This window comes from Peromyscus leucopus, chromosome 14, assembly GCF_004664715.2.
Source record: "Peromyscus leucopus breed LL Stock chromosome 14, UCI_PerLeu_2.1, whole genome shotgun sequence".
NCBI classification, from domain to species: domain Eukaryota; kingdom Metazoa; phylum Chordata; class Mammalia; order Rodentia; family Cricetidae; genus Peromyscus; species Peromyscus leucopus.
Genome location: NC_051075.1, coordinates 50890865 through 50918717, shown reverse-complemented (window position 1 = coordinate 50918717; position 27853 = coordinate 50890865). Strand labels below are relative to the sequence as shown.

General features: G+C 42.5%; 1 protein-coding gene across 6 annotated transcripts in view; it reads right to left on the bottom strand.

Annotated features, from left to right (window-relative positions):
* Rgs6 (regulator of G protein signaling 6) overlaps nucleotides 1-27853 on the bottom strand; it is a 536490-nt gene that overhangs the window by 152643 nt on the left and 355994 nt on the right. For all 6 annotated transcript variants that reach the window (XM_028877275.2, XM_028877256.2, XM_028877299.2 and 3 more), the window contains exon 3: nucleotides 18730-18829. In XM_028877275.2, coding sequence (XP_028733108.1) covers nucleotides 18730-18829 — 100 coding nt within the window. The remainder of the gene's footprint in view (nucleotides 1-18729; nucleotides 18830-27853) is intronic.

The following is a 27853-nucleotide window of genomic DNA, read 5'->3' as shown; positions in this document are numbered from 1 at the left end:
TTTTTTATAATCACTCATATTTTAAAAAATTAATTACATTTTAATATAGTGTGTGTGTGTGTTGTGTGTGTGTGTGTGTGTGTGTGTGTGTAGGTCAGAGGACAACTTGTAGAAGTTGGTTATTTCCTTCCACAAGGTAGGTCCCCCAGATCCAGCTCAGATTGTCAGGTTTGGTGGCTGGAACTCTTGTCTGAGCCATCTAATCAGCCCTCACCTCTCCTCCTAAAGCACGCTGTCACAAAAGCTCTCAGAGCCAGTCTACTTTGACTGATCATGTGACTATATTGCTGCTAAGACGGCCCATTCTTAGGAGATGGGATTATTGACTGTTAAGGCTCTTCCATGATTAATGGAATCATTCTGAAACATTCTGATTAAACAATACATTTCCTACTTTATCTGTTTTCCTTTTCTTTCTCTTACTATGAACATGGGGACCTGAGAGAAGAGGCAGAAGGTGGGTGTGGACTCCTTTCCTAGAGAGCACTGCTGGCCAGCACACCCAATTTCTCTATGAGTTAGAGCGTCCTTGAAAACCAAAGAATTAGAGAATAGATTGGCGATTCTAGATCCTGAATGCACATTGGAGTGGGATTCTGAATGTACATTAGAGTGGCATTTATCTCCTGGTGATGCTAAGCTACAACCCCAAACTCCTGGGAGTTTAGACACTATGACATGCTATGAAATTCTGCATGTGTTTCTGACCTGCAGCCAGGGTTAAGGGCCACTGAACTATTTGATCCCTCACAATCTTGATTACTCCCAAATTTCATTTTATATCTCAGAATATCTCTCTGTGGGCTCAATTATGGCTTCCCAATACTCTGAGGGGAAGTGCAAGCCACAGTGTGCCAGATCTTCCTATGTGGGATGGTAGCTTAGAACTCTTAGGTAGAAAGGGAATGAACAGATGAGATGTAGTGTTTCCACAGTTTGTAAGGCAATATGATCTTTGAGGCTCGTCACTCACTTTTTGGCTTGGCCAGTAGGAGTCTCTGACCTCCATGGCCTCTTGTGGTGGGCGAAAGTCTGCACTGGTGCCAAGTGCACTCCTAATTTGTCAGGCCTCGACCTTTGCCTATTGGCAGCTCATCTGGAAATTCTAAACGTTTCCCTGAGACCACAGGGGAGAGAGTGGAGAAGCGATAGCTCATAATGCACAGGGGTTGCTAGAGTGGAAGGTGCAAGGTTTGCGTGCCTGTTCTCCACACAGCATCTAGGCTCTTTAGGAAGTCATGAGGTGTCAACATGGCTAAGCTAATCCACCTTCTCCAGAGTGCCTTCCTGAGTCTCTCCCCGTGGGTGGACCATGGGGTGCATTGGTGTGTGGGGCTCAGAGAGCAGAAGGGAGGCTGCAGCCCCGCAGTCCACACACACTGCTTCTTATCTGTTGCTCACTTACTGGGCAGTGGCAGAAGTTGGGGCTGCGACTACTCTGCTTTCCTGTCCCCAGCACAGCTCCTCTGTCCCCTGGTCAGGCATAAGTTCATTATGTGTGTGATTTATCCCCTAATATTTTTCTCCCATTGGATCCTAAGCGTCTGTTTAGAGAAGGCTGGCTATTCTTGACTGTCTTTTCCCTATACCTGGGCTGTTAGCTTTTCTTCTTGGCATAAGAAATATTAGCCCGGGCGGTAGTGGTGCACACCTTTAATCCCAGCACTCAGGCAGGTGGCTCTCTGTGAGTTCGAGGCCAGCCTGGTCTACAGAGTGAGTTCCAGGACAGGCTTCAAAGCTACAGAGAGAAACCCTGTCTCAGAAAGAAACAAAAACAAAAACAAACAAACCAAAAAGAACTATTAGTTCAATAAGTGAATAAAGATGCTAGACAGATGGAGGCCATGGTGGAGAAGGAACAGGGAACAGCAGGGCCGGAGGTTGGAGAGACGGAGAGTTAACATCTGGCCCCCTAGAGCAGGGAGGCTCACCAGCCACTGTAGATGAGGCCACTCCTGACCACACCCAGTTGGCTTAATGCCTTTCCTCATCAAAGTCTGTCAGAAACTATTAGCTCATGTATATTGGATGCCTTCTGAGAGCAAGACTAAGTCCCCTTTGCCTTGGCCAATTACTGCCAATGACTTCTCAAACATGACAGCTGTTATTCTTAACTACTGAAGCAATCACAAAACAAGGTTCAAATTTTTTTGGATTGCTTGAAAATTAGAGTAAAATTTGGAAATGTAGCAGTGTCTTCAGAATAAATTAATGAGGATCTGTGGAAGAGAAAAACAATGAACACTTTTGCGAGTTATGGCAACGTTCCCTTCCAAGGGCAGTTTATCTAGGCAAATCATTTTAGCTGATTTTAGTTGATGACCCATGCATTTGCGTTTGCTAAGGTATGGCTCAATGTCAACCTCTGCTTCAAGCTTAGGAGGCCAGCCTCCTAAACCCTGGACACAATCCTGGAGAATGAAGCTCCAGCCAAACTCTCAATGATAGATGCTTGTCTATAGCCCCAGGAAGGAGCAACCAGTGATCTTAAAGGGCCAGGTTGCTACACTGTAGTCTTGGAATGAGAGCCAAATTCTTGGCTTGAGCTCCAGCCTCACTAGGAGATAGCCTTGAGACCTTGGGAAGCTCAGATAGCTGTGGGAGTCTGTCGGAGCTCCGACCTGATCCCAGCTTATGACAGGTTCTTGGGTGGAGAAGAGAGGAATGAGAAAATATCAGATAGAAAGATAGACCTCAATGATGAGGAGAAAGACAGAGAGAGACACAGGATAGCTTCGGGAGGGCCTGGATCAATACCCAACAGCCCAGAGGTTTATTCAAAAGGGCTTTTTATAATATGCCAAGGGGAGAGGCAAAAGACCCCCCCCAGCAAGATCAAAGCACACTGTAGAGCCAAGTGTAGACCCTTCCAAATACCTAATAACCATGCACGTGGCCAAATCATCTCCTTATGCAGCCCTGCTGGGTAAAGCAAGCTCAGATTCTCTGACCCTGAGTAAAATCTCACTAGGAAGCCTCTGTGGGCTCCCACAGGTGGCCAACTTGTGGGAATCCATATTTCTTATTGTTACATGAATCACTCGATGAGATCACAGAGGACCTTAAGCCCCTAGTCTTATGGGGCTTTCCCATTCCTGCAGCCATTGTGTTGAGCTGCCTTGTTTAGACAAGCATGATGACTTTTGGGAAGCCTGTGTAGATGGTGCATTTAGGGAATTCCTACTTATCCTAGCCTCCCTTATTCCTCATCCCCTTCCCATTTTTCCCTCTAAATATTTTTTTTTCACATAAACATTCTGGATATGAGGGTACCATTTCTTAGGTGTGTGACAGCATTGCATTACATTCTCTCAAGACAATATTTATGGTGAAACTTCATGGTCTTACATCCTGCCTTCTCCCCAATAGACTGGCCAGCAAGTTGACACCACTGTGGCTCATGTGAAAAACTGCTCCCTCTAAGAACTATGACTCTTTCTACCCTTCTGTTTTATTTAGTATTCCTCAATTTTAAGGACTAATTTGTTTTCTTAAAGACTTTTCCAGTTTCCCACACTCCACAATGAGCTATGATTGAGTCTTACTACACAAATGTGCGCTATCCTTGGGCCCCAGCTTTAAATGCTAGCTTGACTTTTATGGTTAATTTTGGGACATGCAATGGAATTCAAAAAATATATGAAAATTAATTCAACAAACTCATTAATTAACATAGCTCTAACTTTTTTTTTTACCCACATGAGATAGCTTTTTACCTTCATTAATGTAGAAAAAGTATCCCACTGGAATATGAGCTATCTGAATGGTTTATTTGTGGTTTTCCCCCTAAGTCTTGATAAACATTTTGTGTCTAAATGACTGAAGAAACAAATAGCCAAGCATAATTATTGGCTCTTGAGAAATGAACAATTATATAATTATACCACTCAGTATGTTACTATTCACGACACTCAGTTTACAAATGTCCCCAGACTATGTGCTGGGACCCAGGATTTGGGTCATGGGTCATGGGTCATGGGTCATGGGAGACACAACTTTATCTTTTAATTTTGATGATCCCCACCCCACCCCACCCCACCCCACCCCACCCCACCCCACCCCACCCCACCTTCTACAACCAGGATGACTGCAGCCCTCCCTCCTGGGAGCAGCCAGGGTGCCCTGTACTTACACCTTGGAGGAGCGACCAGTAACAGCAAAAGACTAAGAACCAGCCCATGACCTTTGAGTCTCAGAAGGACTTTAGTCTCTGAGGGCTCCTGGCACAGTGGTGAGGTAAGAATCGTGAGAAAAGAAAGAAGGAAAAGGAAGCTGACGGAGAAGGCACCCCAAGGGGACCTGCCACACTGTCTACAGAACAAAGGCTTGGACATCGGGAAAGGAGAGGATTATTGCCTTCCTTCAGAAGTATAGGAAGCTAGCTAAGTCACTCACCTCTGCTTCCCAGCCCCACAGCCATATTCCCAGCATGCTGTAGGGACAGAATTAATGAGTTGAGCAGATGGCCTGAGACAACCAGCAGAATTTCTCACAGGAAAGAAGGGTAAGGTGAATACTTTATGTTAAAAAACACATAGCGAGCACACAACGTAACATACAAATCCCAGTGCACGTATTCATCAGCTTTCCTGTTGCTATGATAAAACACTCTGGAAAAAGAAAGTTAAGGGACGAAGGGTTGATTTTGGATCAGCTGGTCACACAGCATCCACAGGGAGGGGCAGGGAGGAGGGAAGGCCGGTGCTGGCTTGCTTTCTCCTTTACATCAGTCCAAGATCACTGCCCACAGGCAAGTGAGTCTCCCAATCTATTTCTCTTCACCTAATCTAGGTAATTCCTCACAGGCATGCCCCTAGCTGGTCTCCTAGGCTATTCTCGAGCCCGTGAAAGTGACAGCCATCATACGGAGCACCACATACATGAACTTATTTAATCTTCCAAAAACCATGTCAAGTGAGTCCTATTCTTACTAACGGCTCTGATGTAGAGATGAGGGAACAGAGGCACCAGGAGGGTCAGTGAAGTGGCCAAGGCAGACAGCCAGTAAGTGCTCACATAAAGATGACACAGCAGTGACCTGGGTGACACCACCAGGTGGCAATAAGGCTGGCCCAAGTGCAGAACTGCCTACCTGTCTTGCTTGAGATCACATAGACCTCCATACCCATTTAATGCTCAAATGCATCCAGTTAAGAATAGGCGTTGGCTGTGTTACTAGTGAAAGAAAGGTCAGCTCATCAAATGGATCGCCATCACACTTGTCCCATCGGATTTTATTTTATTTTATTTTTTGGTCCATATTACATTGATGATTAAAGCCAAACCTAAAACCAAGGGCAAGGAGAGGGGAGTTATCTCCAACAGGCCTTTAGAACCAACCTTGCTGAAGGGATGTCCTGACCTCATCAACTACCCTGTTTCTTCATCTTTATAGCATAGCACTCAGGATTTAACTTATCGCTTAAAGCTGGGACGGGACTGTGTCCAATCCCAAACTGGCATGAGACACATGGCTGAGGATGCTGGAAGATGCCTGCCGAACTCTTGGCTATCTAAGTCGGACATAGTCTTAAGTAAAAACTCTTAGGCCAAAATAACTTTGGAGGGAAGAATATTTGAACGCCACCATTGTTTAGAATCACGTGGTGACGACTTAAAGCTGGTGTGCTTTTAATTCTGTTATTAGTATTTTTAATTCTCTAAAGATTACCCCTCCTGCCAGGCAGTGGTGACACACACCTTTAATCTCAGCACTGGGCGGCAGAGCCAGGTGAATCTTTGTGAGTTCAAGTCCAGCCTGGACTACAGAGTGAGTTCCAGGACAGGCACCAAAACTACACAGAGAAACCCTGTCTCGAAACAACAACAACAACAACAACAACAACCAAAAAAGATTACCCCTCCCTTTCCTTTTAATGCCTGCATGTGTGGTATAGCTGTGGCTGGCTCCCCACCACAGCTCTGCCTTTGTTTGCTCTCAGAGGATCAATCCTTGAGAAAGTAGGAACATTAGGTGAGTGAACTTGGTACTGATGATGGTCTCTGTCTTTTTCTTCCATCGTGCTTGGGACTGGACTAATAATCCGCATTGTCTGTTTATGACTGTTAATAAGTGGAGTAATGGCTAGTGATAAGTGGTTAATGACTAGAGAACACTCAGATGGATCATGTTACAGGTTATGTCTCCAGAAGTGTAGCATGTAGGTAAAACACACAGTGCCTAGCCAGGCATGCTATTGTGAGATGGCTATTCTTAGTTGTCAATTTGATGACATCTGGAATTAACTAAAACCCAAGTGACTGGGAACACCATGAGGAATTTTTCCTTAATTAAATTGTTTAAAGTGGAGAAGATCCACTTCTAATCAGGATCTTTGAGGTGAGAAGATTCACCTTTAATATGGGCCACACATTCTGCTGGTACTGTATACAAAGGACATGGAAGAAGGAAGCTCTTTCTGTTGCTTACTCTTTTTTTTCCCCTCATACCTTACAATTTTATTTGTATAAAATCTAAGGAAAGCAGATCTAAAGAGACAGACAGTGAGTGAGGTTTGCCTGTGGCTGGGGTGGAAATACAGAATTACTGCAGACATAAGGGATATTTCCTCTTGAGATGATTGAAATATTCCAAAATTAGATTGTGGCAACCATTGTCTGCCTACTCTTCTGCCTGCTTGCCCTTGATCTCACTCTCATTAGCAAGTCCATCCCTTCACTGACATTAGAACCTACCTACTTCTTTGTGATTCCAGCACATACTGAGTACCACCTGAGACATCCAGCTCATGGACTGAACAACTACGGGATTCTTGGACCTTCCATTGTTAGACAGCCATTATTGGACTAGCTGGACACAGTCTGTAAGTCATTCTAATAAAGCCATATATATATATATACATATATATATATATATACATATACATTCTATATGTTATTTTCCTCCAGAGAACCCTAATACATAATGCATCCCTGTACTATCAGCACTGGAAACTTGAGGCGGAAGTTTAAGGCCATCTTTAGCTATATAGATCATTCAAGGCCAACCTGGGCTACATGAGACCCTGATGCAAAAAATCTAAAAACAAAAACAACCTCCAAAGCAACAAAACAACACAACATAAAGTACAAGAACTAATATAGCCCATTTAAAAATACATAAATTTGAATCTTTTTCAATGTTTCTTTGTCTACAAAAAACATCAAAGTTAATTTTATGAGTCAAGACAGACTTCAAATCACGGCAAAGTGAAAAATTCATGTTTCAAGAGTGAATATGTTTAGATCTACCTCATGGTACAGGCTTCTTTTACATTTCTTTAATGCCATCCTTTCTTCATCTGTCTATATGTAGTCACATCTGTGTACAGTCAGCCACACCTGTGTACAGTCAGTCAACCACACCTGTGGACATGCAGCTACACCTGTGTACAGTCAGCCATACCTGTGGACAGTCAGCCACACCTGTGGATAGTCAGTCAGCCACACCTGTGTACAGTCAGCCACATCTGTGTACAGTCAGCCACACTTGTGTACATGCAGCCACACCTGTGTATAGTCAGCCACACCTGTGTACATGCAGCCACACTTGTGGACAGTCAGCCACACCTGTGGACATGCAGCCACGTATATACAACTTTTACAAGTCCGTAGTTACTCAGCCATAGACTCCTGAAAACCTATTTCATTGTAAAATACATCATAAATGTATACAAAACATGTAGGTAGATATAGTTTAAAATTATAATAAAATGACCACCATGCTCAGATCACCCACAAAAATAAACAGCTTGAATACCTTTGAGATCTGGGTGCCTGTGTCTCTTAGTATTTGTTTCACCTCTCCCACAAGAGCTAGCCCTTCCATCCAAGTTTCATTTCTACTTCTTAACCAAATCCTTAAGAATCCTTAACACGGTGCTTAATTTTGTCTACTTTTGAATTTCGGACAAATGGGGTTGTGGCATGTTTGTATCTTTCTTATCACCCCCTATTGTGCTTTGAGTTGTGTCCCTGCTAGAGTATAGCTATTGACCTTCACAGCTGTGTACAGTTGTACTTTTTGACTATGTGTTACCCTTTGTGGCCCACAGCCAGCAGCCATGCCCGGACCACTCCAGATGTTGCCAACATAAACAGTGGGGTTAACCCAACTGTCACTGAGCACTTGCTCAAAGGCTTCCCTGGACCATAACATATCCCTAGGAGTGAAGACACCGACTCATGAATACGTACGAGTTCAGAGTGAACTAACACAGTCACCACAGTGTTGTCCAGTGAGGGCTGTCAATTCACACTCCCATCAACCCCAGATCAGCGTTCCCTTCATACACTTGTGTGAACTTGGCACAGCCAAAGGCTTTGAGTTTTTCCAATTTGGAAAGTTGAAATAGTGTTCTTCCATTGGTTCAGTTTGCATTTCTGAGACTATTGATGCCACTGAACTACATGTTGGTACATGTTAATGGCCACTTACATTTCTTCTTCTTGTGATTTTGCTTGTTTTTCCCCCCATGGTGCTGCATTTTCTCAGTGTATAGTAGTCTTTCATGTATTCCTGACCCTAATTTTTTGTCACACCATGTTACAAATGTCTTCTCCAAGTCTGTGACTTCTTTTTGACTTTAAAAAAAGTGTTAATTTTTTTCAAGTCTGAAAATTATTAAAATCTGGATTTTAATATTTGACTAACTTTAATCTTAAAAGACATATATAGATGGGATTGGCCATCATCCTGGCCAGAGCCAGCCTAGAACTACTAAGTTGGAGTATGCTTGACCATCAGCTCCTCTCAATTTGTATGCCTTTACTTTCCAGTATTTCTGAAATACTTCTGTAGAAACCACATTGGTAAAGAAAGGTTAATAGTATACTGTTTTTGTTTCTTGTATAATCATTTTGTTTTTTGTTAAAAGACAGTTTCATTACATATAACAGTCTGAGTTGCTTTCTCTGAGCACTTTGAAGAGTTTCTTCCTCTGCAATATGACTTAGCTTCCATTTTACACAGTAATCACGTGTGTGATTTTTTTTAAAATGTAGGCAATCTGTCTTTTCTCGCTAGCTGTGTTGAAGATCTTTTGGTATTCCGTGTTCTACAAGTTGCCCTTACTCTATCTAGATATGGATTTCTTTCCATTTCATCTTGTTTGGATTTGTCAGTTAACTCGAGAAAGGAAAAAGAGACAGTGGAGAAGAATGGCCCTTCCAATTTGCTCTATTATTTCCTTTGCAAGAAAATCTGATCAGTTGTTACGATAGATCACTTTTCCCTTCCCAGCCTTTAGCCTCTCCAGGCTCTTTGCTTCTGTCTTTGCAGGTCACATTCTGAGCACGTTTATCTGCTCTGTCTTAGAGTTTGCCAATTCTCTTGTAGTTATGTCAAAACATCACTTTTTAGCTGTGGGGTGGTTATTTCTGTCCATTTCATAATTTCAAATACTATACTCTTCATTTATAGATATTCCATTTGACTCAAAATATCATGTTTCTAGTCCTTTTGGAGAATATTTCCTCTTTATCTATGGTCACACCAACCTGAATGTGCCTGGTCTGGTCTCAGAAGCTAAGCAGGGTCAACCTTGGCTAGTATGTGGATGGGAGACTATTCCATCTTTTATCTTTCAAAAGACTCCCAACAACCTCTTATATCTTTCTGAGAATTAGATAAATACATACAATTATAGACTTTTTAAAAATCAGTTTTGACCTCTAAGGATAGTAATTTCCTGTGACATGATCTAATCATTCTTCTGTAATCTAAATATAATTCCAATTTAATATGCAAGCTTAAATTCCAACATAATTCCTAACCTTTACTCATGTTGACTTTATTTTCAGGTTCCAAGATTTTTTTTTTTTATTCTTATGGAAACTTTCGAAATCTGTACTTAAAGTGTTTTCCTCTAGGGACCAGAGAGATGAATCGGTGGGTAAAGTATTAGCCATGCATCTTGACACCCAAGCTTCATCTTTTGACTCCTTGGAAAGCTTCAGGTGGAGGGCACACATCTGCAGTCTCAGCACTCCTACTGCATGATGGGAGGAAAAGACAGGAGCATCCCCTGGGAGTTCACACGGGGCCACCGAGGCTAGAATGCGCCACACAGACAGCAGCAGAAAATGGGAGAGACCCTGCCTCAACAACATGGAGAGAGAATCGACTCTGAAAGTTGTCCTCTAGCCCACACACATACACATACACATGCGCACTCTCTCTCAAAAACAAACAAAAGAACCAAACCAACCAACCAACCAACCAACAACAAAACAAAGGCGTGTCTTCCTCCTCCTCCAGAATGAGATGTGCTTGCTTCTGCTGGGTACCTAAGGTTATACCAGGGAGTCTTGAAATGGTTTACTCCAAGCTTGGGGCCACAAGAGGTTTAGTGAGATAAACTAGCAAGAGGAAACCAGAACTCAGGATTTGGAGTAATCCAGGGAGACATTCCTACTCTTCCCCTTCCCATTCTGTTCCTAGCTGAAGCCAACACAGCTTCCCCTCTGTCTCCCAGGCACTTCCTGTCTTCCTTCACAAAGGCTTCTAGGTATCCCCCCCCCTCTCTCTCCCCCCCACCAGATGTTTTCTGAGAAAAGGCTACTCCTGCGGCAGTTCACCTTCCTGGACTCTTGCTTCCCGTTCATGGCCTCTAAAGACGTCCTGTTGTAACCAGTTCAAAGAGCTGCACCAGGCAGTGTTACTGTGACATCTAGGTGACTCTGACTAAACAGAGAAGTCCAAGCCTCCTGTTGTCACTAGACTGTGTGGATCTGGTTTCAACAGTATGAACTCAGACCCCACCATGAAGTGATTTTCCTTTTTCCTAATTATTTTCATAAACACTTTTTTTTTTTAATTAAAAAACCAAATCTCCTTTCCTACTGTTTAATGACACCATGGACCACACACTTAGCTTTCTCATTGTGACTGGTCCTGCTTACACTTTAATTTCTTTCTCTCCCACCAGCCCCACTTCACCTTATCTCTTCTCCTTTAGTCTCCATGGAGATCCTTCCTGGTGCCTCCAAGAGTCACAGGGATCCTGGTTTTCAATATTTCACATTTCTCCTCTCACATCATGTCACCCTGTGGACCCTACTGACTCTTTGGTAAGTAGACTCCGTAAGTTTCAGCTTCAAGAAGCAAACCCACAAACTCCAGATGTGCCTGACAGAACTTTCTATATCTATCTATCTATCTGTCTGTCTGTCTGTCTGTCTGTCTGTCTATCTATCTATCTATCTATCTATCTATCTATCTATCTATCTATCTATCTATCTATTTTGGCAGCAGAGGGAAGGAAAGGCTAAGGTCCAACAGCTCAATAAGAATCCACCCAGGAAAAGAGGTCAACATCCCCTTCCTGTACCTATGATCGTTACCAGTGTTCCTGCTGGAACTCTCCTCGCTTTGTTTAGTGGATCCTGGAAGTGAGGTTTAGAAAAGCAGGTACAGTCATTGCTGAGGTTTAAATATGTGTTTTGGGTTGTTTGTTCTCCAACCCAGTCCTGCTGCAGAAACTTGCCCCCTTGCTGCAGTGGTGTTGTAAGGTGGGGCTTGGGTCATGAGGGAGAATCTGCAGGGACAGGTCCATGCCTCCCCATGGAATGGGTTATTTAGGGTGTGGATTTGACTTCTTTTAATCTCTTCCTGATATACCTACTTACTTTTCCACTTTCCCCTCATGACCTGGAGCAATAGGAGACCCTCTCCAGAAGCTGCTCAGATGCTGGCACTATGCACCTGGACTTCCAGTCTCCATCCATTCTGATTCAGAAGAACCTTTTTTTTTCTTTACAACTTATCCAATATCAGCTATCCAGTTTAGCAACAGAAAACAGACAGTGATACTGAAGAAGGCCTTGTTCTCACTCCCGAGCTCACCGTCCATCTCAGCGGTTCACTTACACATGTTAGTGTAAAGGCAGGAAGGTTTTAGGCAGTTTTCATAGTCAACAGACACTATCTGTAACAAGTTCAATATGTATTTCCGTTTATTATCAATTCTCAGGAAAAACAGCACTCCCAGGACATATATCTGAGGAATATATAGGGCAGGATTCTGTAGAAGATATTGACAGATACTCTTGCATCTAGAAAATGATGTCTTAGGAACAGAGAAATAGGTTAAGGGTTGCACCCCACCTTTTATATAAGAATAATTTTGTTATTTCTTCCTCGCTTCAACTCTCTCAGCTCTTATAGTGTCTAGAGAAGGCAGCTAGCTCAAGGAAGCAGGCAGCCATTGTTGCTCATGCATCCGTCATTCAGGGACAAGGCACAGTGCCCATTCAAGTGTCTTGGTCCTTTCTTTAAAACAGGCTCATTGTCTTGGAGTCAATGACAACATGTCTAGATTTCATTTTCATCTCAAATTTTTATCTCACTCAAACATTTTTGGGGTATAAATGTTTAAGAATAAACTTTAGAATAAAATTAGCAGATTATGTGATGTATTTTTACTTTTAATAAATGAACTGTCCTTCATTCAAATTAGCATTTCTTCTCACAGAAGAAAAAAAAATCAAGCAAGGAAAATTGTGGAGAGATGAATTAATGTGACATTTAGAGCCCGATTTTAATGGCACAAAGGGCAAAAACATCAGAGCTTTGCTTTTTTTTCCTTTTACAATTACAACTTGACATATTTCAGGATGTTGTTCCTAAAAGGAACCTTTTAAGCAGAAAGTAAAAAATGAATACATGAAAAGAAAAGGTGCGGCAGGGAAGTCACATCGGTCAGGGCAGTCAGAGCATAACCAAGACGGACTTCAAAACATCATCTTTCCTAGACTTGATAGGAAGATGCTCAGTCCTTGCTTCAGTCCATATTGGTCTGTGGAGTCACGGAAGGTGAGCCTGAGAAGGACCTCAGACAACACTTAATACAGATGAGGATCCAGATGAGGCCCAAAGAGGTCCGCTAAGGTCGCACAGGCAGCTTGCTGCCTTAAGCTCTCTCCTAAACCACACTGCCAATAGGTGCAATGGAAATACTGTAAAATCCACATCAAGCCTAGAGAAATGAACTTGTGGTCTGTGAAAGAGATAGAAACGCACATGGGAAAATCGTGTTGAGATAAGTTAAGAAAAAAAATACATGCATGTACCTGAAGTATTTTCTGCAATTTTTTTAGTACAATAAAAAGACATTCTAAAGGAGAACCAGGTGAGTGTGATTTTAATGGAATCTATTCCTCTTTGATTGGGAGAGGGAGGTAGAACTGAGGTGAATGACTTGTAGCAGCAGAGAGGCAAGGGACGTTCAATTCATTATGAGGAAGAAGTTTTCAAAGGTCAAAGTTATCCAAAGACTGGATGAGAGATGAGAGCATTCATCACTAAAGGTTATTAAAGCAGAAGCTGGGAGAACTTGCCAGGGCTTCTATGGCTTCCAAATGTAGACAAGCTGTAGAGACAACCTGGGAAGATGCTGAAAACAGAGATTTCTGAGTCCATGCCCAAGAGGGTGCCCTGGGACTGGTTTTTTAAGAAGCCACACCAGGGATTCTCCTGTTTAGGGAAATGCATCAGACACCTTTAAGGGAGTGTTGCACCTCAAGATGCTACAGTTTTGTTCACAAGGTGATGGGAGTGATTTGCCATGGTGTTAAGGAATCTGCATTCTAGTTTGGGTCCTGCCCAAACTCGAACTGCATCATGTCATTGGGACTCAGATTTCCTGTCCATAAAAACAAGTGAGGTTAGATGTCTCTTAGGGCTCCTATATGCTAGGAGTTGGGCTTCTGAGGGTAGCCTGGAGGAAATTTATCTCCAAAGTTCCTGGGAAATTCTTTAGGATGTTCTGGGGATGGAGAATTATCTTGGAATGGCTGTCAGTGACAGCTGGGCAAAGCTGTGTGATATGGCTGCTTTCATGGAGTTGGCAGGCATTCTGGCCAGGATCTGTCTGTCTCCCACTGGTCAGGTCGGGAGGAGATGGGGTTGGAAACTGGGAACCCAGGAGTCTCGCCACTTGCTTTAATTATCTTTGTGACCCAGTTACTACTCAGGAAAGGAGATCTTAGGATGCTGTCCAGAAAGGAGAGCGTTAGGATGACCATGAAGTGACCTTTCTGTGGACACCATGCTCAGAATCCACACCTCTGGGTGGGGAACTGGTTTGGCATGGCTCTATGCTTCCTATGGACGAGCCTCAGTGATGATCTAATGTTGGACTCTGCTTTATCCTTGATGCTGTTCTTCCCTTTCCAATTTTCCATCTATTTCCCCATGGGAATGTTCATTCACTAAGTCTCACCCTTGCAGCTCCTCATTCCTCACTGTTAAAAAATGGGCCGGTATTTGAATGGTTTGCCTTTTATCTTCTCTTCCCAAATATATCTATCTCTTATTTCAGTACACATCCTTTGGGGCCTTCTCAGCCCCTACCTATTTAGACACAGATGGAGCACCAGGCATGTCTCTGTTGTCTTTACCCAAGGAATATCTAGGAATTTACCCAGGCATTCCTAATGGGAGGAATGAAAACAATTTCCTTGGTATGTCAACTGGGACGCTTCAACCCCCAAATCACAGGAGGTGTGGGTGAGCAGGCTATCCCCTGACTAGGTAGGGGGTGCCTTACAGGTGAACACATGGAAGCTGTAGTGTCCTGTCGAGTCCTTGGACATCATGACTCCTCCATCTATATTTTTTCTAGAAAATGTCTCTAGATCTTCAATTCTTTATTTCAAACTGTGTCCTAGAAAGGACTACCTGATGCCCTTTCCCGCCTCAAATTTACCCTGGCCAACACTATTCCTGGATCTGCTTCCCCAAACTTACAACTTCCTCAAGTTTATACACCGGGCTAAAGGACCTCCTTTACCTAATGTAGGTTAGAATAATACAATATATCTTTATTTTTGTTACATGCATTTATTTTCTTGTAGTAAATGATATAATATAATATCTTATTACATTTACCAATTGTAATAAGTAAATAATACATCACTTAATACTGATGTATCCAATGAAGCAGATGATGCATTTGAAGACCCAGATGAGAATCAAGAGGATACCGTGGTGGAAGGGGGGCTTTAGTTTCCACACATTTAATCCAAATAGTTGTTTCTGGTGCAAGGTCTGAATGGGTCCTGAAGGAATTCTCCAGATAAATTTAATTTGTAAGATAGGTCACAAAATACTTCCAGCTTCTAGGAAAGGATATATTAGCAAGGCTGCAAACAAATGGATCACAAGCATGCTTACAGCAGCGCTTATCTGAAGGACCAAGCAAGCATCTATTCACATATGATTGTGAAAGTCACTCAATGCTAGGGATCCACTTGATGTCAGTAGTGAATTCTAGAAAGCTTTATTTATTTATTTTTATTACCTGCCTTGTTCATACAAATGCCTCCTTCCCTATTCCTACCCTAATTCCTTTCTAATTTTTCTTAAATCAATATTCCCAGGATGGCATTTTTATCTCTAAAGTATTTTGATTTAAAAACAACAGATGCTCTTTGATTTATAAAGGGCTTATATCCTGATAAAATAAGTAAGTACACTATTCATTGTAAGTTGAATCTGATAAAATAAGTAAGTACACTATTCATTGTAAGTTGAACGTATGTATTGTTAAGTTCAAAGTATACTTAATATGCCCCGGGCTGGTTGGTTTTTGTCGGCTTGACTCAATCAAGAGTCAAGAAAACACCTCAACTGAGAAAATGCCTTCATCAGACTGGCCTCTAGGGGGCACTTCCCTGATTGGCTATTGGAGAGGGAGGGCTCAGCCCATTGTGTGTGGTGCAACCCTGGGCAGGGAAGCCTGTGTTCCATTAAAAAGCAAGCTACATAAGCCATGGGGAGCAAGCCTGTAAATGGGTTCTTCCAAGGTGTCTGCTTCAGCTCCTGCCTCCAGGTTCCTGCTTCAGTTCCTGTCCTGATTTCCCTCAGTGATGGACTACAACATGGAAGTTTAAGCCAAGTAAACCCTCCCCTTTCCAAGTTGCTTTTTGGTCATGGTGTTTATCACAGCAACAGAAATTCAAACTAAAACTTAGTGGATAACCAACTAAAAATGAAATGAACAAGTGGGCAAGCAAATTGGGAAAATAAAAAAATGGAACTTTTATCTATAAAAAGTAATTAAAATTATACACTTGGCTAGATAGGAAGCAATTAGTTTTCAGAGAACAATTCAGTATCAACAGAAAGATGCATTCCATAGCTTGTCTTAGGAGACTTGCATAAATTTGATGTCTAAATCATCAACAAAAGTAAGAAAAACAACAGACAAATCTCTCCATAGAAACAGATTTAACAACTTTGAATCGGGTATAAGGGCACACACTTGTAATTCCAGTACTTGGAAGACTTGAGGCAAGAAGATTATGAGTTCAAGGCAAGCCTGAAGTGCATAGCAAGTTCAAGGTCAGCTTGTTCTCAAAGGGGAAACCCTATCACAAAAACAAAGAAATTCTGAATATATTATTAAATAAAATTTGACAAAGTATGAATATAGCCCATGATATTTCATGAGTTTAACTCTGTTTAGGGGAATTTCAAACACAATACAGCTTCCAAATATACTTGGTACTTACTAAAGAATGAATTTTTGTGCCTCTATGAAATACATGTGCTAAGAGCTAATCCCAAATAGGATAGAGGCAGAGGCTTTGAGGGACAATTTATGAGGGTGGAGCCTTATGAATGGCATTAGTCCCTTTATAGAAAGAGACCAGAGTGTCCTCATTATGCTATGTAGTATAAGACTATAAGTGGGTAGTCTACAACCAATGGTGGTCCTCAACAGACCTGGCTCCCTAATCCCCAAATTTTAACTTTTGGAGGCACGCAAAATAAATTTCTGTGGCTTATGTGCCATTTTGTCTATGGTATTTCATCATGGCAGCTGGACTTTGGTGGTATTTGAGTTCAAATGGTGACTTTATGGGCAATGAGTTGAGGTACTCGTAGTTATTGAGGGTTTACTTGCTTTTAGTTAACAAGGAGCCATAGCGATTCTTTGTGCATGCATACTGCTTATGAAGTTTGACCCATGCAGATTCGTATTACTGGTCCCATAGTCTGGGTACAGGGTATTTCTATCACCTTATAAAACTGTCCCTAAGAACCTGAAAACTATTAATTTCTTCCCATTTTGTGAATGTACGTGGGATGAAACATTGCAATATTTTGTGTCTGGCCTTTTTTTACTCAAGGAAAACGATGCTGAGACCAGTCCAGGATACTGTGTGTGGTACTGGTTCTCTCTATTCTACTGTCACATTTGCATAGACACGACTTTGACTTTGTCCATCTATTTACCCGATAAATGACGTTTGGATTGTTTCTAGGCTGTGGAAATTGTGAATAAAGCCACTACAAACCTTCGCATATGAATTTTTGTGAAGATGTGTTTTCACAGCTCGTGGGTAAATATCTAGGATGGGTAAGTGATGTTAGCCTCTCTAGGAAACTGCCACGTCTTTCTCAGAGCAGCCGCACCATTTTGCACTCCTATCAGCAACAAGGAAAAGTTCCAGCTCCATCATGTCATACCAGTCCTGGCACCACCAGTGTTTTTAGCCATTATAGCATTTGACAGATACTGAGTCCTGATGGCTCCTGAATTTTGGAAAGCAAATAGCCAAATTTTGGAAATGAGAGAAACGCTAAAACTTTTGCCTGGATTCATTTACTTCTTTGTTTGGATAGCAAGGAATACACACCTCTGTAAGAAAACTATGAAGAAAAATGACTTGTTCAATCAAAATAGAGAGTGAACAGGGAGAGGAATTCATTTATTAGTACTAAATAAGGGGACTCTAAGAGATTGGTGCTATTTACAAGGCAAGGTGCTCTGCGATTACTTTGTGATTATTTTTGGAACTATAGATATGAGTCTAATAATTTCACAATCAAAAAAATTTAAAAAGAGGTTGGAAAGACAGCTTGCAGTTGAGAGTTCATGCTGCTTTTGTGGAGGACCTGAGTTTAATTCTCAGCACCCACACTGGGAGGCTCACAACCACATGCAGTGGACTTGATGGGTTCCTTTGGGGTCTAAGGAAACCTCCATTCGACTGTGTATGGGAGTGTGTGCGTGCGCGCGCGCGCGCGCGCGCGCGCGCACACACACACACACACACACACAGTTAAACTTTTTAAAAAAGTATTAATTTTTAAAGAAATAAGCTTGGCTGTATTGAACCACAAAACAGCAACAGAATACAGAGCAATATTTTAAAATTCCTTTTAAAAAGGAGTTTGAGCACAGTAAATAAAAAGCTTAGTAAAAGCATTTTATAGAATTTGAACATGAGAATTTCTTAAAACACAAACCTTTCCTTTAAGTATGCTTAAATGGAGCTAGGCATGGTGGTATACACCTGTTCTCCCAGCACTGGGAGGTTGAGGCAGGAAGACTGTAAGTTCAAGGCCAGCCTGAGTTACATAGTAAGAATGTAACGTCCCGAAAGAAAAAAGCAAACAAAGAACCCCAAACAAAATGAAACCTGCTTAATTTTTAAGTGCACATCTGCATTTGTTTATAGCCCCAGGCCACACTGCTAATCTGTCAGCTCATCTACTCCCAGAGGCAGCAGCTACACACACTTGAAAGGCTCATCACACTAGGGTGGTTCTTAATGATGGACAAAGAGCACAGTCTCAATAAAAGCCAAGAGCAAGATGGGCTTGGAGTCAAGCTCCTCACAGAGGTTTGACTCACCCCTAGACACCTCCACATCAGCATCTAGACCACACAACTCTAGTAGTCTGGTTGTCACTGACACCTTGTAAGGATGGGTTACCTGTGACGACACTGGGGATTTTGGAGAGAAAGCTCTTAACTGTTCTGATGGGCACACCCCCTGTCTTGTCATCTTGCATCTTGGTAATGATGTCCTCGATCTGAAAGAGGTTGAAGAAAAGAGGTGTTAATTTTTTTCTTGCACAGTAATACGATTATTACTAATAATTATTAAATAATCCCGGTGTGTATAACCTGAGGGCTAACAACAGGAATTAGGGAAAAGCCCCACCTAGCCAGTCAGAAAACAGTATCAATGTTTGCTAGGTGTCGGGAGGTCAGAGCATGTTCCATAGGAACAACCCTTTAGTGCACCAAGGGAAGAAGGGAGAATTGCATTGGGGTTGGCGATAGACTCTAACATGAGCATCAATGTGTATGTGATAAGATTTCTCCTCCTATTCAAAGTACGTTTTCATCATAGCAAACTGCCATAGTTGATTCCTCCATAATGGCCATTTCCTAAGGTTCACCATAAAATGTTAACATAACCCAATCATTGGGAAGTTTGAGCAGGGCCTTTGGGAGAAAGACCACAGTGGGCAGCCGTCTTCGTGGAAACAGAACAGGGAAGAGATGGACTAAGGAGGACACACATTTGTAGGTGTGAGTTCACAAGCCAAATGTAACTTCCTGGGCAGGAATGTTCAGAGTAGGATCCAGGAACGTTTGTAACAAGGACGTGGACCTTTTTGTTTGGGGAGGGGGTGGAACAAGCAGAGGAGGGGAGGGGCTAAGAAGTAGCATCGACATAGTTTGGTTCTGTAACCAATAGAAATATCTTTAAACTGCTGGGTTGGATTCTCTGAGTAAGACCTTGTCACATGATTTTAAAGACAAAAACTTAAGCTATTACTTAATTTCCTCTAGTTTGACATACTGTCATTACATTGCAAGGGTAACTGATTGTCTCAAAGACATGAGGCTAATAACTGCTTTGGTAGCAACAGATATGTTGTTAGATACAAACGTAGGACACACTATAAGATCATTGCCACCATGAAGACCAGTGAAAATGTCCACCAGACATTCAACATACATTGTATTCAACATGCACAGAGTGTAATTGTTCAAGAGTCTGTAACTAGAGCTAGATTGGAGACACCACCTAACACAGGACGCAGGGAACTGTGTCTTCTGGTTGCCAGGAGAAGAAAACTGGACATCTGTAATCAACACCAATGGCCATGACAGATGTTTATAATTGTCACAGCCATCACCAGGTACCACAGATGTCCAGCAGCAGAGCCAAGTTAGACTCCAGGGCTCAGGTTTTTAAACCCTGAGCTATTCCACTTTTCAACAGGATTCTCAGAAAGCCAGCCAAGTGTGGGAGCCACCCTCCCCTGGAGATGTCTGTTTTTCCTGCAAAAGTACTGAGAAAGATGGGCTAAGGATGTTCTGAGGCAGAATATTTGTCTAGAATGTAAAATGTCTTTCATTCCATCCCAAGAACCACTAAATAAATAAATATGAAACTGTGGAAGAATCCCAAGGCCCTAGCCCCTCCAATGACAGCATCTCATAGTCAGGAGAGTCATTCCCTACAGCCCGAGGACCTGTGTTCTGTTTAATTACAGTCTAAGAAGGAATTTAATCCATAGTCCCATCATCCACCTCAGCTACAGCTTGACTTCTTGATAAACTCAACCACATAATCACTCTGAGTATCACTCGTCAATGGCCTAGAAAAAATGGTCACATTTAAAAAATAATTTATGCCTTTGATCTAGTGTGCTGTTTGAAACCAGAAGCATCAGTTATATTGATGGTTGCTATGGGAAAGCCAGGAAATATCTTTGAGAATTGGCAGGAAGCCAATAATTCAATTCAGTTAGACCTCTGAGTGGGCATTAGATCGTAATACTATCCAGTCTCTGCTCCTGTGGGCCAGAAGGGAAGGACCGGCTGTGCAGAGGAATTCTCCATGGCTCCTTTCCCTCTGCCCTCTTGCTTCACCATGTGATGGAATCTCAGAAGGGCATATTTACTAAAGAGGAAGACATATATATATATATATATATATATAATATATATCATTATGTTGGTCTACAAGGTATCAAGAAGTGTATTGCTCATCAGAGGTGATAGTCAGATCAAAAGGCCAGTCTTGCTGGGTGTGGCTGCATGCACCTGCCATCACAGCACTAGAGAAGCAGAGACAAGAGCATCTTGAGTTCAACTTCAAGTCCAGCCAGGCTATAGAGTAAGATAATAAATAAATAAATAAATAAATAAATAAATAAATAAATAAATAAATAAAATCAATAACAAAAAGGACTGCTGATTCCTCACTGGACTGTAAAGGGGATTACATTCGGAGAAGTTTACAGCATCAGAAATATGGAGAAAGAATTCTGCAATGTCCCATACCTGACTCTGGTGTGGTGTTGATACACACTGTAGTCCCTGTCCTGGCCTCATGGTGGACAGGGACTCTACTCACTAATCTTTGATGATGGGACTAACCTGGCTGCCGTCCCTGAATACATGTGACCACAGGCACATCATGCACCTGTGCTTACCATCTTTGCTAGTGGCCTCAGATAGTTGATGTCCCAAGAAAGATGTGAGACATCTTCAGTGAAGAGGACCAAACCCATATCTTAGAACAACCCTGGCTTCCCTGCTCACCCAGAAGTAACAAACCAATGTTTCTATGCTACTGACTCAAGGATGCTTACTTTAAAGCAAAATATAGTAAGGCTCTGACAAAAGGCACTTTTCAAAAATTGCCAAAGCCACAACAGATATTTGGCAGTCAGTCAGAATGGATCTAAATTAGATTTAGGGTACCTTTGGAACCAACCTCTTTTGAGAACACAGAAACTCAATATACAGTATGCGCCATCTATTTTAAAACTCTGACAGGCTGTCCTGGTTGAGGTTGCTTTTTCCACCGTTGTGTTAGTAGACAAGCGTTTGGGAGCTCTGCTTGAGGCGGGGGCACCACCCACTTCAACACTCTCTCTGAAGTTTGTAGTCATGGGTTTCTGAGAATTCCCAAGAATTTACAAGAAGGCCCTGGGAGCTTATACGAACACTGACAGGCATTTCCAAACATCTACTTCTTGATTATCTGCCTTAGGTATCTTCAGTAGATGTCTGATTTGTTCCTCAGTTGTTAATGGACTAGACATTGTTAATGTATATAATGGAGGTTTTTGTCTGAATCTGTTGAATGCTAATGGACTAGACATTGTTAATATACTTCTTGACTATATATATTGTATATACTTTTTCTTATATTGGCTATAACTTTTTTATTTTAAACAAAAAAGGGAAAACGTGGTTGATATATTGTACCTCCCAACGGATTTGACAAATTCAGACAAAAAAAATTCATTTTTTTTAATCCTATTTAAAACAAGTAGTTCCTTTTAAAAAGTAGATTCAATAATCTACCTTTTTATCTTATCACTCAGTCTTCAAAGGTCTTTAGCAAAGATGTTAACTAACTAGGAGGCCCAGAAGGTCTCAGAGCTGGTAAACGACAAATCTGGATTTCTATCCAAGTCTGCCTGAATCCACTATGTTACCAGCATCTATAACATAGAAAGTTCAACATCCTTTCAGATCATTAGAAAACCTTAGCTATCACTCTTCTTCATCTCCCTGGGGATGGGAGACAGGAACAGACTTACTTATATCTTCTTGACTGTTAGTTTGTATCTCACTCTGACACCTTTTGTTCCCAGGGAATAACACGGTTAAGTTCCCTGACATCCTTTGGTATGAAGACCCGTGTCTTAGAGAATGTGTTTGGACCTATCTGCCCCAGTACCAATCAAGGAGCAGGTGGCCCCTATCTGACAGCCAGGTGAAGCAGAGAAACCAGCTTGGCTGGTTCTGCCTGAGTGAGCCCCAATAATAAGGGTGCTCTCCTCCCAGGAGCTCAGCACCCAGCACAGATAAACAGGTACAAGATTTTCCCAAACATCAGAAGGACAGCAGCCATTGCACTAGCCAGTGGGCTTTCTTTTACAGAAGTGATAGACAATTCACTGAATTAGTCCTGAGTGGGAGGGAGAAAGAGTGACCTCTCTTTGGAAATGGAAGCCACGGTGGGACCACTGCAATGGACTGTGAGGTCTGGAGAGACCCGCGGCCTCACCAGAGTGCTCAACACCTCTGGACATCACTATCCTGTCTCTGCAGTTATATGTGTGTTTACTAAGTGGATAATCCAGTTTGAAAATAGGAGAGGCTGCTCTGACCTGCCCAGTGCTAAACTGTGTCTGAGGGGTGACAGCATCACAGGTTGGCATTGGGGTTGGGTAGTACTGGGGAGCCCTGATTTTTTTTTTTTTTTTACAGATTACACTAGGCAGATCACATCAGAAACCAGACAAAGATGCAGCCCCAAGAGGCCCTGGCACTGGCCCTTCTTGGTCAGCCCAGGCCTGCTCATCTCTGTCTTTCTGGATGACAATCCTGTCAGAAATGACAAAGGGCCCATATTAGCATTGTTTGTGCAATTTAATGATCCAATGAACTAATTTATTTATCTCATGCATTGTTTCCTCAGCAGAGAATTTTTTTTTAAAGAATGTCAAGTGTGGGAAAATTGTAGTGCAATTATTGAAAAGAAAAATGCCTACAACTCCAGGGAAGGAAGTTATAAATATATAAAAGTTATGAACAAATAAATAAGCTGATGGCCTGTGCCTCTGGCATGGAGATCTTTTCATCCAAATGTTTCACTTTGACTTTGCAATCAGCTGCTTATTTCTACTTTGGCTCTTGCATTTAATTAAAGACTTGTCTTTCCTTGTGTTTGTGAAAGAATGAAATTGATTAGAGGCAGGAACCTGAACTAGCTGATGACAATCACAATTCACAATGTGAAATGTATCTGCTTCACTGAATGTGATCTGTCCCATCTGGCTCCCAGAAGATTGGGACATGTGTGTGTGTGTATATATATATATATATATATATATATATATATATATATACAATATATATAATATATATGTGTGTGTGTGTGTGTGTTGTGTGTGTGTGTGTGTGTGTGTGTGTACACATATGTGTGCATATATATGTGTATACATATATAACATGTTCTACACATGCATACATATACATACATATATATACACAACTGTTAGTTATCCAACTTTAAATGTATTCAGGTTCACTCAGTCACTTTCAATGCCAGGTCCTATATTAGTTTCTATAGTTAAAAAGGCAAGTAGGTGGGCTGGGGAAATAGCTCAGTGGGCAAAGTGTTTGTTGAACAAATCTAGCACCCAAGTTTGAACCCCCAGAACTTACATAAAGCCGGGACAGCAGTGTGCATCTCTAACCCTAGTGGTCCCATAGTGAGATGGAAGACAAAGATAGAAGAATTCCCAGGTAGAAGGATGCTCATCCACACTTGCATCCATGTATACAGATCATACATATCCACACATATGTTGTATACATAGCACACCAAAAACAGGCAGAAGAACTCATTGTTGGTCATAATGGATTAATACAATTAGTGATTCAGAGACCCAGGCTTGTGGTTAAGGATGTGTTGGAGACAGCTGGGCCAAATAATGAAACACTGAGGGTCTCCTTCAGGAGGCTCTTGGCATGGATTCCATCACAGCTCACCACTACTTTTTTTTTCTATCCTGGTTCAAGGCTTGGAGGGCATCTTGGGATTCCATCTTCTAGCTATCACACTGCTTGTTAAACAGTTTTGAGGGAAACCGACGGCTGTGTTGGGAATGACAATATCAGCAGCCTGGAGGCTTCCTCCCCTAGAAGCGGCTTGTGGATGGCAGCTGACATTGCTAGCAATTGGTGGCTCATTTCTAGGAGAGGCCTCACATTTCTGTTAACCGGGGGACAAAACAGGCAGAGTCTGTATTTGTTCCTCTGGAAAGGACAAGCACATTCCTTTCTAGAAGACCCCAATGTCTTCTCAAGTCTCCGGCCAGAAGGGAGTCACATAGCCACTTGGAGCTCCAAAGGAGGATGGGGAAAGGTGCTTGGCTTTTCCAGTTCCTGTACCACATGGAGGCAGGGGAGGAGGACAGAAATGGGGTTGGGCTAACCAACTAGCCCTCTATGCTCTGAAGACACCGTGGTCACTGCCACTTATGAAGGATGGGCAGGTAGGCCCTGGTTCCTCTGTTTTCTACACTGTAACTTGCACAATATTCTTAAAAGGGGAAATGTGTGCATTTAACAGCATTGCTTAAACATCTGTCTATTGTGTCCTAGAACAACTTGTTATAAACTCTATAAGACCCCATGTCTTTTCTTCATTTCAGTTATCATGTCAATTTGTATTTGTTTCCCGTTAGACTGTTTTGCTCAACACTGACTCCTCATTAATATTAAGTTCAGCAAATATTTATTGAATGAATACAACTATAAAAAGATGAATGAATGATTGATATATATATATATATGCCACAGGGTTCTCTGTGTAACAGTCCTGGATGTCCTGGAACTTGCTTTGTAGACCAGGCTGTTCTCGGACTCACTGAGATCCTCCTGCCTCTGCCTCCCGAGTGCTGGGATTAAGGTGTGCACCACCACTGCTTGGCTATGAATGAGTGCTATATTCTTAAAGGAATTTTCCTCCAATGCCAGCACTGAATGGTGCTCAACACATTACAAGAGCCTTGAGGGTACCATAATCTCATTCAGCTTCAGTCTAAAGTAAATTTAGTATTTACATTTACAGGCATCTTGCTTTGGCACTGGGTTCTATAAAAAGATTTTCCTACATTTTAGTAACTACATTCAAGGAGCACCTCCACAGGTACCCTAGTACCAACTGAGTCTGGAGCTGATTTTCCAAGAATCAGACCTGGCATGGTTTGGGCTGTGCCAGGCAGATGGATGAAAACCACCATAGCTTTGGGCTATGGTTTTAATATTACCACATGGAGTGTTTCATGAGTTACTGTCATGGGGACGTTTTCTCCCATTTAATTGAAGAGAAAGACAGGCAGAGTGGCATTCCAGGACGGACTGAATAGCTAGCTTCATGACACTTCAGGGAAAGCATCTTTGCCTTTAGCTTGGTAGGATGGCTGAGCTGGAGGCAGACTTGTCTTTTTTTTTTTTTTTTTTTTGTATAGGAATCTGTTGTTGCTCTGAAAAACAAGAGAGCTGATCCCTTGGGAGGGCTGTGGACTGCATGGACTGGAATGTCTGACTGCAAAAGATCAGCTTCAATGGATGGAGAGCAGAAGACACTGGCCAGAGAAACATCCCAGCACCCCTGAAGATTAGCATCCCCTCAAATGACCCTGAATTGTGTGTTGTCTGCTTCTTGACATCTTTTCTTTCCTGAATAACAGGCTATATTGGTGTGTGTGTGTGTGGTGTGTGTGTGTGTGTGTGTGTGTGTGTGTGTGTGTGTGTGTGTGTGTCGGGGGTAAATAGCTTAAGGACACATGAGACTCTCAAACAGTGATTGGGGCAGCAAAGTCAGGTGTTCTTGCTCTATACCTGGCTGCCTGGACCTTCACCCCAGTGGATGAGGACATTATGGGGGGAACTGGGATACACCTAAGTGTTTAGTTGAGTGGAAGGGGGTCAATGTATATATATGTATAATAGTTTAATATACAGTATGGAAAAATAGAAAAATGCCTTCTCCAACAAATGAGCATGGCCTAATCCCTGGACCTCAAGAGTGTGTTACCTTCTATGGTACAGAGTCATATAAAAAAACATTAGGGGCCTTAGAGGGGAGAATGTCCTGTACTTTTATTCACAGTTCTTGACAGCACAGGACTTTCCTAATAATAATTGGCTAGAGAGTGATGTGATATAAGGAAAGGGTCAAAGACACAGGATTTGCCACTTTCAAACATGAGGGCTGGAGATTTAGAGTTGATCTTTCAGATCTGTTCAATCACAACACATGGTGCTCAAAATCTTATGTTGTGTTTTGGTCTACATGCTGACATAATAAATAAATAATCAAGAACATATAGAAGGGGAAGAGACTAGAATCCAAGGAACGCAGGCAGCCTTTGGAAGGACACAGGTTCTCCCCCAGAACCCACACAAAGAAATGACACCCTTGCTAGCATGTTGACTCTAGCCCGGAGAAACCTAGTTCAGATGTCTGATCTTCAGGACTGAGAGGATAAATTTCATTATTCAATGAAGCCACTAAGTTTGACATTTATTAGGATCACAATAGAAAACAAATACACACGGTGCCACCCACCAGACTAGTAAATGTTTGGTGTTCTGCATTGTTTCCAAAATCAGGATAGTACACCTCCAGACAGGAAGTGGGAAGCCTCCCTACACTGCTGGACAAGCCAATAGTCAGCCACCACTTGAGGCAGCCCACTTGGGGAGGATGGCAGGGAGGATGGGAAAGGATGGCAGGGAGGATGGGGAGGATAGCAAGGAGGATGGGGAAGGATGGCAGGGAGGATGGGGGAGGATGAGGGAGGATGGGGAGGATGAGGGAGGATGAGGGAGGATGGCAGGGAGGATGGGGGAGGATGGGGGGATGGGGAGGATGGCAGGGAGGATGGGAGAGGATGGGGAGGATGGAGGATGGGGAGGATGACGGGAGGATGGGGGAGGATGGGGAGGATGGGAGGATGAGGAGGATGAGGGAGGATGGCAGGGAGGATGGGGGAGGATGGGGGATGGGGAGGATGCAGGGAGGATGGGAGAGGATGGGGGAGGATGGAGGATGGGGAGGATGACAGGGAGGATGGGGGAGGATGGGGGAGGATGGCAGGACTGCATCCATTTGTAACTTTGGCATGATTTCCTCCATGGCCTTCTTGGTCTCCGTGGACCAGACAGATCAGAGGGTGTGCAGGGGCCGCTGCAACCCATCAGCTCCAGCATCCCATTCTACACAGGCAGAGACCAAGATCCTTTTCTAGTTCTCACTTCGGATTTTACATAGCTTCACTTCCCAACCTATCACGCCAGAGGGAATTGAACATGAAGGCCAATACAGCAACACAACCCAAACTATTCAGCCGGCACCCTACAATGCTCCACATTTGAGCACGAGTGCCTTTGTGTCGAGGTTTTACAGAAACATTGAATTCTCCACATGTGTTTCGCCTCCCCTTACTGCTGCCGAAAGTGCAATGGCCTTGTTTTCAGAGAAAAATGAGGCTATCCATCAA